The following is a 16,151-nucleotide window of genomic DNA, read 5'->3' on the forward strand; positions in this document are numbered from 1 at the left end:
AATGAGCTGCTATCATACAGTACCATACATGGCTTATTGATTCGAGAAAAGGCTAAATCTCTCTCAGAAACAGAGGATGTATTTATTTTGTTGACATGATTGTTACAAACAGCTCATGAGGCCTCGGCTGATCAATCTCACTCATTTCCAAATGAAAGCAGACGATACCACTCCATGTGAGATGATGGGAAGGGGCTGTTTAGACACAAAGGAACACCTGATTAGATCCAATCAGAAGGTCTGGAATAATGCCTGAGTGATGGGAAAGCAACAGTGCTAAGTTAAAGACCCGTACACAAATAAATGACATTTTATTTGAGCACTCCAATTAGACCCTTCAGTGGGCAAACCACACCCATCGTCCTGTCTAGCAGCTGCGATAGATGACAACCTTTGGTTTCACCACAAGGTCGTTGGGAAGGTTTTCATTACATGGGAGTTTCGCTGCTATTAATACTGATGGTTTTGGTCCAGTGAGATCATCTGTGTTTCTTGGTACATGATCAAGGCAACAGACAGACAGATACTAATGCAGACACAGAATCCTGATCCCTTAACAGCTCTGTGAAAGCATGTGCTTTCAAATCTAGGACAAGACAAGGTTGAGTGACTGCGGACAAAAGGGGCAAACGAGAGAAAAGGACACACAAAAAGTCTTGAGAAAGAGAGCAATTCAACGTAAAAATGAAAAAAGTCGAAAACAAAAAAATAGCAGTCCGTGTTATTATTGTAATATACTACAATGTATAAAAAAACAACAAAAATTAAATATATTTCAATAAAAAGGATATATGAAATTAAATGAAAAAGCAGAAAACAACAAAAACAATATATATATATATATATATATAGAGAGAGAGAGAGAGAGAGAGAGAGAGAGAGTATTAAAACATTTGACTAATAGATCAATGTAAAGCCAATCCAAAAAGGATGATTTTTATAATATTATTAATAAATTCAACAACATACTGAACATTGTTAAGTTTTATCATATTATCATGTTAGCAACAACACGATAAAACACACTTCCGCAATCCGTTAACTAAAAACACCCCTTAGCCGTGGAAAAATCACTATAATGTTCGGCCTCAAGAGGCTTACTGCTTTAATAAACAACAGAGCACTTAAAAGTGAACAGTATAGAGCTCTCGAAGTACAGTGGATGGTGACCAGATTGTAGAATGAGAGAGAGTGTGTATGTGTGTGTGAATGTGTGAGGGGGGGGGGAGGGCCCCCGATGGAAGATGGATGACAGAACAAGCCGCTGACTGAACTCGCTGCCCTGCGAAAGCCTAAGAAACCCGAGACCTCTCTGTGTTAGCAGAGCTCCAGTCTAAAATGGCTGCCAGTCGTGTAAACAACCCAGAGAATGAAAGGGGGCTACATTTCTCCAGTGAGCCGGCCAAGAACCCACAGACCGTGGTTACAAACTAACCCTTTCCTTCCCGGCCAATCCGTCTGCAAACTAAAAACAAAGGAAGGAATGTTTAGTACTCAGTGTTTTGTGGGGAAAATGTGTCATTTCACACATAATAGTCGTTTGAATGCATAAAACCTAAATCAGAAAGCACATGAAAAATACCAAAATTGGATACTTCGGCATGTATCCAGTGGGTTCTCAGTTTGACACTTTGGAGATCAATCAAGTGAAAACATCCTTGAACAATCCAGCCTGCGAGCTTTTCAAGACAGACGGAGTCTCCATGGTGCCCTATTGGCCATTTCCATGTGCTCAGAAACAATCCCCTTCCCCCAAACTAGCCCCCCACCCCGCTACTTCTCCGGCGGGAATCTACAGGAAGCTGTAACAGGGCCCTGGCCCTCAAGGAGGGACTGGCCCTGAAATGCAAATTGGAATTCCATCCGAAAATTGATGTCCTTTACCAGCTAATGAAAAACATCTGAAACGCTGCCAAAACGGACCCCCTTTTTACAACCCCACATGCCATTAGTCAAGGGTAGACCGGAGCTGTGTCTGTTCAGTGAGGCGTATGTTCTTATATAAGGGGCTGATAAAAATAGAGACGAATCAGAGTCTCTAAAAAGATGTTTATTTAATAACACATTCACAAAAGTAAATTTTGCAAACTCAAAACTGATACTGAGAGACGGCACTAAATCATTAACAATAACATGCAATTCCCAAACGGTTGAAAAAGGATTTACGGTCTAGTTTCTCTGCGCTAGGAAAAAAAAGAAAGAAAGAAAGAAAAAAGCTGCCAAAAAATAAACTCAACGAGAGAGTAGGAGTGAAAAGCAGGAGAAAATCAATTCCCACTCTGCGCCTTTAATATCTGCAGAGAGAGGGGGAAGCACACGCCCGCTGTAGCCCGCAGCTTATTTGCGAGGCAGGAATGGAATGTCTGAGATTGCATACATTATGTGCCAAAGAGGCCCTGGGCTATGGAAGATAGTGCTGACATCACCGTCTATAAATGGTAGTGCTCGGAGGCACAGTGAATGAAAACAAAATGGGAATAACCCTTTTTGCACGTAACCCCCCTCCCTCCCCCATTGGTGCTAAATAACAAGCACAAGCGCAGAGATTTAAATGCCATTTCGCAGTCAGTGGTGTCTTGACGCGGTGAATGGTTTAAATAGTTTTGCATGTACCAGTTTAATAAGCACAGACAACTTTAAGCCATTTGCACTCTCATTTCCCCATCGTTCTGTTTGTTTGCAACATTGACGTAACCAACAGAATGGGTTGGGACGGTCAGGAAACCCGCCCTAAAATATTTTTATGCAATTATTTTAAGCAATAAGAAAAGCATTAATAACTTCTAAAGCAGTAGAGCCAGACCGATATATCGGCGGGCCGATATTATCGGGCGATATTGGGCATTTTCCAAACTATCGGTATCGGCAGTTAGAATGGCCGATAAATGAATATATCAAAAATAAAATAAAAAGGGACGAAAAACACTTGAACCATGTCAGGAGTGTTGGAGTTGTAAAGTTTGTCCACCAGAGGGCACTCTACACCGTTCCTGTTGGCAACACTCGTTGAGTTGGTCACGATACATACATTGCTTGATTAACAATTAAAAGAACATCCCCATCAGTTCTCTTGACTCAAATAAGCATGACAAAATTTGTGACTATCATGTCCAGTTTTGCTGCTGTTAAATAAGCCGAGAGTGAAGCGGAATTAGCTAGTAATATTTACGTTACGTTGTTACAGTGTAGTTGACTGACTTTCCTTTTAGCTTTTGACGATGTGAATGAAGTATTTCTTTAATAGCGCGTGACAGTTATAGCAATGAGACGTATCATTATATTGAAAATGTATGTCTTACAATTTGCAGTATGACGTCATCCATTACTAAATTAGGGCTAATCATAGACTAGCTAAGCTAACCACAAAGCTAGCTAATGCCACTATCAACAGTCTGTTCTGTTTTGAGAATAAAAGAAACAAGATTCTTTTTAATGCATTATCATATTATTTTAGTTAAACTCATAAATAAATAAGTAATGTTAGGGAAATCTGTTAATGTTTACTTGCGCGTTTCTGACGAAAAAATAAAAATATCGGCCGATATATCGGATTTTAAAACCAACAAATATTTGTATCGGTACTAGGCCTTCAAAATCCTTTATCGGTCGGCCTCTAGAACAGACTACTGTACAAATGGGCAAAGAAGGGTGATCAATAAGTAAAGTTGTGATGAAATCTCGACAGATCTTTATCCGAGTAAACTGGATTATCAACAAATAAAAAAATATATGAGAAAGGCTAGGACCTGGATCTATCTACCAGTTGTTGATTGGATTTTGAGATTTCACGCCCACTGTAACACTGATATTTACTCCAATGACAAGAAAACAATGTAACAATATCAGCAAGGAAACGGTATTGCAATTCTAAAGCAAAATTATAAACAAAAGACATGCAAAACACAGCAGAGCAACAGCTAAATGCCAGCACACGCAGGGTTAACGCTGAACCTCTCTGCACATTCCTGAATAAATGATGTTTTGAACAAGGCTGTTACCATGGGCAACTGTGCACGATGGCACTGCAGCGTAACCTTTGGAGTGGCTGTATTTTTATCCACTGGAAACTTCTCCCTTGAAGGAGAGAGAGAGAGAGAGAGGGAGAGATGTGTGTGTGTGTGTGTGTTATAAGGATGAAAGGAATTGGAGGAGGGGAAAAAGCCGCTGGCTTCACTAGCTAGCAAAGGGTGGACAGACTGCTGTGATTTTACAACGCGACCAAAACCAAATGTTCCCGAAACAGACAGGCTACCACATTAGAGTTAAGAGAGTCATATTCATTTTAAGATGTTTGCAGCAACACAAATAAATCCAACACACAACTGACCGTAAAAGAGTTTCAAATGCATCAGCGGATCAATAAATGCCTTGTAAACACGAATAGAAATGTATTATGCTGAAAAATAGCGGCACAAAGGCAGTAATGGGATTTGTGCTCGTCTTGATGTATCATTAAGGTACATCTCCATCCTTAAATGGCCACTCAAACTAATCATGTGCGATTTCTTAAGCATTTATATTCACCATAAAGCCAATTAAAGGGTCTTTTTCTCCACATCTCCCAGTTGTCTGCGTCTCAAAGCATTCCATGAGAAGGTGCAGAATTTAGCACACACACTCAAGACGCCACATACGCATGTGTAGTAAACAGGAAGTGAGACCCCCGCCTTCTGTAATGGGTGGGGTTGGTGTATCTGTTTATTTTTTCTTTGTATGTGCACTGAAACTTGAAACCCATGTGATTACGGAGACAGCCAAGGGCACCTCAAACCCAAGTCAGTTTTAGCATGACAATAGAAGCCCACTCCATCCTGAACCAGACACCACACCTTTGATTCCTCACAGACAAGAGCAGCAGCGACAAGATCACTGCAATGCACCACAAAGCACGACAAACTAAACTCTTCACCGGGTTTGGAAGGATTAGGGATGTATTATACATATTATACTCGCTAATCTATTGTGCTCTCATACGAGCCATTGTCTTTTGAATATGCAAATATTTTGGCAAGGAATTCATATGCATGATTCAATGAGGGAAAAAACATTACAAACCCTTTCAGTACCTATTTTGAAATTTGATGCAGTGCAATATATACACACTAATATATGCTGCACGTAATGCATAATGTGTATTGCTGATAACAAAAACAAGTGTTGCACATGGCCTTTATAGAAACAAACTCGCGCATACACTCTTAGAAGAAAAGGTTCTATATAGAACCTTAAAAGGTTCTAAAGCGCTACGTACTTGGAACCCCTTAAATGCAATGCGTGTGAATGATCACAAAATTCAAAATATGGGGGTTAAAAAAATGCAATTAATCAATATCACACGAAGAGTGACATTTCAGTTTTTCTCCTCCAAAAATCAGCACGATTAAAATGTGACATACAACAGTTTAATAAACAATCACTTAATTACAACTACAAAATGTTACAGAATAATGTAATATATGAATGAATAATAGCCTATAAAGAACCTTTCTCATTATGGAACCTTTTTTTAGCATAAAAGTTCCTTTGGAGTTGAGTAAAGAACCCTATGCTTCATATATAGAACCCCTTTTTTCTAATAGAGTGTAGTGCACAAACTCTGTTCTAGTTCCCGCTTAAATTATTCCGATCTACAGGATGTGCACCACAGGCCTCCACAGTATTCAACCACAGAGCCCACTTCAGTAAGATAGCTTGGCATGTGCATTGTTCTCTGACCTTAACGTCCCCCCAGTTATTTGGTCTGGATGCTCTTGCATGGCCGGCTGCCATGAATGAATTGTGCCACCTTCTATTTGTCTGTGAAAGAGCATTAGTTTGAGTCATGGCAACAGCCACGCACCAACTGTTTTCCCTCGCTCCCGCAGCCAATGCAAGAGTACGACTGACAAGTCACATGACCAACCAGCTGAATTCTAAATGAGGAATACATCCCCAGGGCCATCTCAGGCATGTGCAAGCATTTTCCCTCTCCAGCTTTCCCACTTGCACCAAAATACTCTTGACACAGGGAGAGAGGGAACAGCTAGGCATAACCGATTAAGACACAGTGTGTAAAGAGCAGGGTGCTCATTTTAACGCCTTCTGTATGTGCAGTAAAACAGTTTGTATCGTGCGCTAACAGAATGTGTTGCTGAGGGAGTAAAAAACTAACAGCACATAAACAAGCACTGCACCTACCCCATGTGACACCCATCAGGGAGTGCTGAATTGATGTTTCATGCCCTGTGGCTGCATCAAACATTTGACTTTTAGGTCAGAGTAGCAGGACTACATCTGTCTGGAGCAAAAATAGTGTCATGAATGCACAACACACTGACAAAAGCAATGAAAATGATATGCTTACTGTGATACTCGATCCCAGTTACATGTAACAACAGAGAAATGTGCTTAGCGGAGTATTTTTTAAATGGCTTTTGTATGGATATTGTTGGTTAAAAAAAAAAAAAACAGCATTACAAAGTGACTGGAAAAAAGAATAATTTGGCCCTTACGGATATCTACAAAACATAACCGTTTCATAAACAAATAGACGACGCTAAAAAACTATAATTCATCAGAGAACTTTGAAATAAATCAAGGCAGAATTCAAATATCAAAGACATTTCTAACCTGGACAAATTAACACGCCACAAAGAGTTAATATCAATGAATTTATTACAATTTACTCAGCTCCAAGGCACGTTACAAGTCTTCTGTTACTACAGAAATATGTATAAACAAACAGAGCATTTCATTTTTCATTTACAGTATTTTTTGCTCTACTAAAGCGTCCGTGCAACTTTAAAGCAAAAAAAAGAATGAAAACACGTAATAAAATATATCTGTATTCTCAGACCACGGGATACAAATTAAAAACTGCCGTTTTAAAGATCATACTAAAAAAAAAAAAAAAAAGACGGGATCAAGAAACAAAGAATGCCCTCTCTTAGACTCACTTCATTTGTTATACCTACCACAAAAAGTGTATTCATTAATAACATTTTTATTTTTTTTGCTTGGGATTGTACATGTAGATGTGGAAAATAAGTATGAAATTGAATAGAAATGTTAACGTAAACCGTAAAAGTGCCGTAAAAAAAGGGTTCCACGCACACATCCTCCTCCTTCGTGGAGGAAAACACGAAATGTCTCTGTACACTGGACTATTTCTGTTACTTCAATATTCACAACAAGTAGGCTGTGTCTCAAAACCAAGCGTGCTGCACACTTAGCATTTCAAATGCCTCTAATGTTCATAACTGTTATCTTGTTAGGCAGTTCGCCAGGATTTAAGACACAACCTTAAATATACTCGCTTCACTTGTCTCTTTCTGATGCAGGAAGCATATATATTTATATTTAAGGGTCTCTTTCTTTCTTTACTTTCACATCCCCGGCTAAAATGGTCGCTATCTCGCCTTGCATGAACGCCCAAGGCACGTTTGACCCTACCAGGGGACATTTCTCTCCGCTGGGGCAGTACACCTCTCCCGTGGCCCCCTGCGCTTTGATGCTTTCCCGGGAACACGGGAAGCAGAATTTGTGGTTGGGAACTGACGGGCACTGGACGAAGTGCGTGTCTTCTAAACGTTCGTGGCAGATAGTACAACACAAGGGTCCGTTATTGGCCATGGGTGAGTCTGGAATGTTCTGAGGGTGCACCTGATCCATGCCCTGATGTGAACCCGATTGGGAAGGTGTGCCGGTGAGACTGATCTCCCCATTTCGGGAGGCCAAACGCCGCTGTCCGGACACCGAGGCGGGGGAGACCGGGCTGCTACTGTTGTGTCGGGTGGATGTGGTGGAGTGCACAGAGTTGCTGTCCTTTGGTGAGTGTGCGTTACCCAAAGTGTCTGCGACCGACATGAGCGCAGCCATGGGGGACTGTCCGTTTTGTGGGGCCGATTCGGGTGGGGTGGCTCGGCTGGAGTGCACCGTCCCCAGGGGTGGAGGTGCGCCGTGAGAGGCAGCGAACGAGCTGGACGCCATTGTCAGTTTGAGCGCCTCGCTTTGACTCGCCATCCACTGCTGTCTCTGCTGCTCCCCCTCGGCCGAGTCTGGTTCTGGGGAGGCTTTGCGTTTGCGCACGCCCATCCTGAGCGAGCTGCCCGACGCCACGGCCCGTGGCATGTTGACCAGCGCCGAGGGCAGCAGAGGGCAGCTGGCGTCGATGTAAGGCTGGGGCAGCATTTCACCCCCAAGCCCCTCCTTAAAGAAACGCACGGACTCGGGCAGCAAATCGCCCAGGAGCCTCCAGTCGCCAGAGCCGTGCTTTTTCTCATATTCCAGGTATTTAAAGCCAGAGGAAAGCCCTCTGCCAAAGTCTTTCATGCAGTCCTGATACATCTGTTTAGCCACACCAGACGCACTGGAAAACACATTACCAGATCCACTGGGATACTCAATGAAGATTTTCAGTTCATAGTCCATGCCGGGCTTGGAAATGGCATCGAAAGCAAACACCCTACCTACAAGGGAATGGTCTTTCTTGAACCTCACATCAAACGGAGTGCAATTGGAAAGCGTGATCAGCGTGTCCCTCACTATCTTAGGTTTGTTCGCCCAATCCTCTGACCGGTTTCTCAAACTTTCACCAAGTTCAGACAGAGCCTCTGCGTTACGCTGTTTCTCTTTCAGATCTCTCTCTTGGTCCGTGCTGGACACAGAACCGGGTCGCTTACCCTGCTCGGAGAGGGCGAGCGCAGGTCCGATGCTGGTCGTGGCTGGAGGGGCTCGTCCAGACAGGCTGTGCTGTGCTATGCTCGCCGCGGAGGGCGGGCCGTTCAGGAGGGTCTGCGGGAGGAGGTTCGGCGGCACGCTCATCTGCCCCGACACAGCCACCAGCCCGTGGTTCCGACGCGAGTTAGGGCTCTGTCGGTTCAGCTCAGGGGGTCCGTCGTCTGATTTGGGGAAGCCGTTCGGTCCACCGAGCCCGTTCGGAAGCCTGTGCGCGCCGATGCTGGAATAATCAAAGCGCGATCTCTCTGTTCCGAGCGCGTATCGGTCCAAGCCGGACTGCTGCTGTTGTTGTTGTTGTTGCTGCTGCTGCTGCTGCTGCTGTTTGGACGAGCCGTCCACATGATTCATCTGCACCGACTCCTTGGATGACATTCCCGCTTGTGCTTTCACCGCAGGCGGCGGCGCGGGACCCGGGGATCTCCCTTCCTGGAAGCCATGAGCCCGCTTCAGATGGCGCGCGGTCTCGATAACAAACTCGATCCGATCCGCGCCCTCGTAGTTCACGCAACCCCTGCATACGGCCTCCGTAAAATCCCAAATCATCGCCCACGGCATGCGCGGCAGGTCGCACAGATAACACGACTGTCTCCTCGACGAGGAGACCTGCGCCGAAGACATGTTGAGCTGCTCCTCTCGGATCCGTTATACGGTTACTAGGAGGCGAATGCGCCTCTTCTGCTTCTCGGAATGCCACCTGGCTGGGCCAGTGACGTCAGCACCACGTTCCGCAGTTCCTTTTTCTGTTACAAATGACAAGCCACTTGTTGCCATGCGAGTGCGCATGCGCTAACCACTCCCTAACAAATCTTCTGAATGGGCCGAGAAACGCGCACCGCCACCATTATGGCAAGCAGGCTAAACATTTATGCTTCAAAACATACTATTATCTATTTTTTAGTTACTAGCACTTTTTCATTTAACATTAAGTAATCCAATTGTACTTCAGTAGTATTGACAATAGAGTTTATGTCACTCTATTCTAAATAAGTAACTATTCCATTGTTATTGGTAAAACATTTTATTTTTTGTGTTTATTAGTATATATTTTTTCTCGAATAAATAAGCACTAATAAGTCTAGTTAATATCTGACCAACAGATAGGCCTATTTAAAAAAAAAAAATGTTACCAGCAAAAATATAATAGTTATTTGTCACTATTGGGATAATGACTATAGTACCAAAAATATAAGTACTAGTATCTAATGAATAAATGTGATCAATACTAGTTTCTAATGAATAAATCTGATAAATTGTTTTAAATGATAATTTAATAGATACTCATCACTATTGGGAAAAAAAAACCAAACAAACAAAAAAAAAACATTACAATCTAATGAAAAGTTACCAGTGAAAATTAAATGGATCATTACTGGATCACATACAAACACATACTAATAACAAAAACAGGGGGAAAAAAACAATTTAGCTAATAAATATTCATTTTTATAAAACAAATAAAAAACGATTCATGTTCAAGCTGCTTGCCATACCTCATTAGCCAGTTTGCTTTCAGAATACAAGAGCCAGAGTTGTGGGTGGAAAATCTGAGGTATTCATGTTTCTTCCAGACTCCAGAGTGTCGATTCTTATTGCTTCTAAAATGTCCATAAGCTTCATATTCTGTGGTCCAATTAATAATGCGAGATCATGTTGGAAAAAATGCTTAGACCAGCAAAATGCACACAATTTAAAATACAAATACGCATATTGTGGCCATACATGCACAAGACAGTTTTGAGCATTTGAAATAATATCTATGCTCCATGGTGTAGACTAGAGGCTGCCTTAAACATAAACAACACCTATTGAAGATATTCTGACATCTATAAGTCATTTAATAAATATGATTATGAAAGACTCATAATATTTCTGGTAATATCGGTCAGTCTGCGTGAGTGTTTGTTTACTTTAAACGAGGAAGCTTGGCGGCTCCGCCCCTAAAGCCCCTTTCCCATAGTCTATTCTTTGCTTAACAACACCCCGTAGATGATGTCCACCCCCTCGTCTTGTTGTATAACAGGGTGAAAAAAACCAAAGGAAGAGAAAAAAAAAAAGCAAGGGAGGTCTGGAGGAGAGGAGAAATGCCATTTATTGCAATCCCTGCATTCTGCTGGCACGGAAAGAAGCTGTGCTTTATCCAAGCAAAAAAACAAAACCCATAACTACCAAGTAGGCAGGAGCCAAATCTGAGGATATGATTTTCTCCCTCCGCTGAAAATTATATATACAGTACATCAAGCATGGCAGAGCCTGAATTTGGATGTCAAACGGATAAAATAACCACTACTGATATGGCAAGCAGAACGTCTTCCAGCTTGTAAAGCCGGAGACAGTATTTGTGCCCTGTGCTTGTAACTCGGATGGTGTAAATGAGCCTGATGTCTTTCGTTTGTGCCCCAAATTAACGACACAAAGAAACGAGTGTTTGTGCAAATGATCTTGGAGCGAGTCACTTGACTTCAAAATGAAATCAGGCTTCACTTTGCAAACACTCAAACGCCCTTGCGCGACACAAGACCACATGTAGAACTCAAATATTTATATTTCGGAGAAAAACACCAAACATATTTAACTGGGATTCTATGGGCAGATGCAATCCTTTAGCAAAAAATGTAAAGTCTAAATAATATGCAGTCTGCCTTTAAAGGATATTTCACCCTCCTTCCTTTTCACTGAGGGATGTTTCACTGTCCCTGTAGTCTTCTCATGAATACAGATCACCCTGAGGCTTGGCACTCACTCACACACACACACACGCACACTGTGCAGAACATCCACCCACCTACACTCACACACACATACATGTGCGGTCACACACACACAAACTCTGCATGGAAAGTTTTCCACATTCAGCTTTCCACCAGCTTATCGCAGGGGTTAACTCTCAGCTTCCGCTAAGTGGCTGGCGGGCTTCCAGAGTGAGGGATTCTGGGAAAAGGCAAGTCTTGCCAAGTACAAACTGCCAACATTAAGCAGGCCTGACAGGCTCTCTCCTCCTCCAAACCTGGCAGCCATTCAAAGTGCTCTTTCATTTGAGACGCTGGCGGGCGGCCAGTTGCATGCAGATTTACTTTACCTATTCTCAGATGGAGCCGATAGAGACCGCCCCACGGTTGCCATGGGAACCAGAGGCTGCTCGGAGACTTCCCAGAGCTGCTCGTGTGTGCACATCTTGTGTTGAACACTCGGTAACCTGCAGATGTATGACTTTCTCTCTCCCTCACTTGTTTTTTTTTTTTTTTTTAGAAGAGACCTTACTGTTACACAGAAATACTGGCTGGAAAAGAGAAAGAAAAATGCAGCTGCTGATCTGCCCCAAAAAAAAAAAAAGGTGGGGGCAGTGAAAGCAAATGTACTCTTTTAAAATCTTCTGTTTTTGCAAAACCAACACAAACTGTATTTCAAAGCGGCCGGCAGAACATTCGAGAGGCTTTCGATCACAAACAGTATAAACAGCAATCTAGGTATTGCCACATTTATTGAAAAGGACACATTTAAAATATTAGGTTAATAAACACACTCTTTTTGCTCCTCTAACAAAATAGGACTGTTGCAATATCACGATAGCTTGACATATACTTTGTATATGATTACCATAATCATGTAAGTAATAGACAGACATATCTAGCATATACTTAGCCAATATTTTAGGCAATTTTTGTCTCTCTCTCCCTATATATATATATGAGATATGTGTGTATAATATGTGTGTGTGTATTATAAGATGTATTTTCATTTGTGTGTGTGTGTGTGTGTGTGTGTGTGTGTGTATATATATATATATATATATATATATATATATATAATTTATTTGATCACAATACAGTAAAAACATGTTTAAAATGTGTTCCAAAGAACAGCATTTATTTGAAATTAAAAATATTTTCTTAAATAATAAATGTCTTTACTATCACTTTGATCAATTTAATGCATCCTTAAGGAAATTATATATATATATATATATATATATATATATATATATATATATATATATATATATATACATATATATTTGGGCTGTCAAACGATTAATCGCGATTAATCGCATCCAAAATAAAAGTTTATGTTTACATAATATATGTGGGTGCACGGTGTATAATTATTCTATATACTGTATGTAAATACACATACATGTTTGTATATATTTAAGAAATATTTTCATGTATATACTGTATATAGATTTATATATAATTTATATTATGTATAAATATAAATATTTTATAGATAAATCAAATATTTTTCTTAAATATGCATGCATGTGTGTGTATATTTATGTATACAAAATAATTATACACACAGGACCCACATATATGTAAACACTAACTTTTATTTTGGATGTGATTAACCGTTTGACAGCCCTAATATATATATATATATATAAAAATATATATATATATATTAGGGCTGTCAAACGGTGTATTAAATATATATATACATATTTAAAATAAAACCCAAAAAATGGTATTACATATCGTCCCATCGATCAACCACTAATCCATTTAATGTTGATATGGTAGTCTAATGTCAAAGAACCAAAAAAAAAATTTTGGTATGCCAAAAAAAACGTGATATTTCCATGGTAAACGTAAAAAAAAAAACCTTTTAGGTACTGTTTGCTAGCATCATCTGCCAAACTGTCTTCTGCTTGCCCCAAGACAGTTATATAAACTCCAATTCAAGTGTCTTGCTCCGGATGACATCATCTTCAAGGAGGCCAAAATTAATTTGCAGATGTAGCGGAAAAAGTGTTTGGAACGGGATCCGAAAAACATGTTGGATTGAGAATCTCCCTGGCTACATCAGAGGCCAAGAGCAAAGACATTCAAAGTCAACCACTAACATCAACGCACTGCCTCTTATACTGTCATTTTGACAAGTTGCGGTAAGCCTCTCACAGCGAGAGACACTCGAGCAAAACACGTGTGCGCTTCGTCCGTTTTTAAGCGACACTTGCTTATGGAACATTAGGAAGGCGTATTTAAACTAAAAAGACAAGACCGTAAATAAAACAAAAGCATTCCTTTGGCTTGGGAAAAGAAGTGGTTATGTAGGTCCACTACTATGGTTACACGCTGTGTACGGCGAAACACGAAAGGCCGAGAGTTGTGTGCCTTCCTGCTCTGAAAAGAGATCTATTATTACCTGGACCGCTCTGGTTGGCCGTTGTCGGCTGTTGCCATGGCGAACCTCTTTACCCCAACAGACTGCATAACGTATCTCTCGGGAGACCTCCGGTTATTAGGGCTCTGGTCCTGAAGTCTGCCATTTCCTGCAAAGAGAGAAGATATCAGCCCGGCCACCAGACACCTGCCGCAGTCAGCAGTCCGGTTCATCACTGCCAGAACACACACACACACACACCACTGCGGGCCTACGACTCTAACAAGGCCCCGTGTGTTTCGGCTAGTCATCAATTCTGCAGAAATGCAGTGCGCCGTGCCAATAACCCGGACCATAAATACGTGATACGCGCCAGGCTCTTCGGAACACAAGCGAGCGGTTATTCTTTCTATATTCTTTCAGTTTGTCAGGCCATGACTGTAAATGGAAAAAGTCAAATCGAGAGCACGGAGGGGGAAACCTCATACGGCGCAGATGTAAAATATCCTGGTGCTTTTTCCTGAGCCCTATTAGGAGGCCGGAGAGTGGAATGTTCTCCCCGCGGCACTGTGGAATGCAGACGAAAGGAAACAAAGCTATATAAATACGCAGGACAAGGATTTCTCAATCGTCCAAAAACAACAGTAGAGCTCCTGGCCCGTAATCATTTCCTTAAGGTCAAAAAGGCAGCGTAAGAAGGGCCTCCTCCAACTGGAACAACAGCAGTGCTGCCATGCGCGCCTCCAGCGGGCCCCAGTGTCTGGCTAACAGGGAACATGAGGCTTCTTGAACATGGTTAAACGAGCAGCTCAAGTCTCATGACTCGACGGCAAACAAAGCCTCCTGTATCGCCGTGTTTTCTCGGAGAGAACAAGCAGACATGCAAAAACAATCAGCGCAGTTAATGACTCCAATAAAAAATAAGCAGTGCCGTTAACACATTTGAGACTGTATATGAAGAGTTCAGATGCAAAAACCTCTAAATGCCATTTGAAATTTTCTTCTTTAATGATGATTTTTATCAAACTTGTATATTTAAGTTCACTGATTTCACTTAAATGGCAATGATAATTACCTATTAATTGTTATTTAAGTGAAATTACTGAACTTTAATATACAAGTTTGATAAAACATTTCAAATGGCATTTAGAGGCTTTTGCATCTGAACTCCTCATATAGACAAATGTTACTACAATTACAATAACTGTTGTCCTCTACTGTAATATATTTTCAAATGTCATTTATTCCTGACTGTGATTCCTCCTGTGAGTCTTCAGCGTCACATGATCCTTCAGAAATCATTCTAATATGCGGATTTGCTGCTCATTCGTTCATTTCAATATTATCATGCTGCTTCATATTTTTGTGGAAACCGTGATTCTTTGGTGAATCTAAAGTTCATTTATTTGAAACAAAATGCATTTACTGCCACAGACACAATGTGTGCATGCGTGAGTGTGTTGTTTCCCTAAAAACAACTCGAAAAAAGGAGAGTTTTTGATGGGTCTATTATTCATTTACACATTGAAGCGACACAGAAATGTAATAAAAAAAATTTCGTCATAGCACCCAAGAGGAAAAATTTCAATAAACATACATTGTAACGTGAAAAACAGATCAATAACTTCATTAACCAGACTGTAGCAGTCATCAGTTTTCTGGGTCATATTCTTTCCAATTGCATTCTGGGATTGTTTACTGTGACAACAGCAGCTCCTGATAGGTCTACGCGAAGTTGCCAACGTTACCGCACGGATTCCTAACCCTTTTCCCAGCTGCCGCGTGACGTCAAACCCACACACATCCGCAGCTGTAAAGTTCAAGACCCGTGGCTGCGCGGAGATCCATTCTGCTGCTTTTATAATTACACCGAACACAGAGCTGTAAACAACAGTCAGCATTTTACATGGAGCTGGCACCTCACCAAGGGCCCGATTCTCGTAATAGTGCTGCCAGACACACAATGCCAGACTGCTGCCCGTCGGGAGCACGGCTCACAGTGCTTGTGAACACCTAAAAACCCCATGCAGGTTAAATGGCTACAGGGAAAAAAGCAGGGTCTTGTCTGATGCATTAAGTGCATTATGGGGAACAAAGAACCTTAATGCATTCGAAGGCCTGGCTAGCGTGTCTGTGCTCTATTAAGTTGTGACGCACGGCATGTGACCCACCCCCCAGCGCACATCAACGCTGATGGAGGCCTCGGCAGGTAAGGGCACTGGCTAATAATAAATTCTGCCATTTATATCGGAAAGGGCATCCCTGCGGGGGGGGGACAGATTCTCCTGGTATCTCCCGGCTGACATGGGAGAGGTGACAAGAAGCTTTCCAGC

General features: G+C 41.6%; 2 protein-coding genes across 8 annotated transcripts in view; both read right to left on the minus strand.

Annotated features, from left to right (window-relative positions):
• Positions 1–16,151, minus strand: part of kiaa0586 (KIAA0586 ortholog) — a 135,378-nt gene that overhangs the window by 110,914 nt on the left and 8,313 nt on the right. For all 7 annotated transcript variants that reach the window (XM_039673539.2, XM_039673555.2, XM_039673547.2 and 4 more), the window contains one exon: positions 13,861–13,987. In XM_039673539.2, the coding sequence (XP_039529473.2) occupies positions 13,861–13,987 (127 nt within the window). The remainder of the gene's footprint in view (positions 1–13,860; positions 13,988–16,151) is intronic.
• irf2bpl (interferon regulatory factor 2 binding protein-like) lies at positions 6,637–9,464 on the minus strand. Its single transcript, XM_039673578.2, has one exon. It carries the CDS (start codon positions 9,334–9,336, stop codon positions 7,339–7,341), a length of 1,998 nt encoding a protein of 665 aa, XP_039529512.2. The 5' UTR covers positions 9,337–9,464; the 3' UTR covers positions 6,637–7,338.

The sequence above is a fragment of the Pimephales promelas genome, chromosome 15 (assembly GCF_988280905.1).
Source record: "Pimephales promelas chromosome 15, fPimPro1.hap1.1, whole genome shotgun sequence".
NCBI classification, from domain to species: Eukaryota; Metazoa; Chordata; class Actinopteri; order Cypriniformes; family Leuciscidae; genus Pimephales; species Pimephales promelas.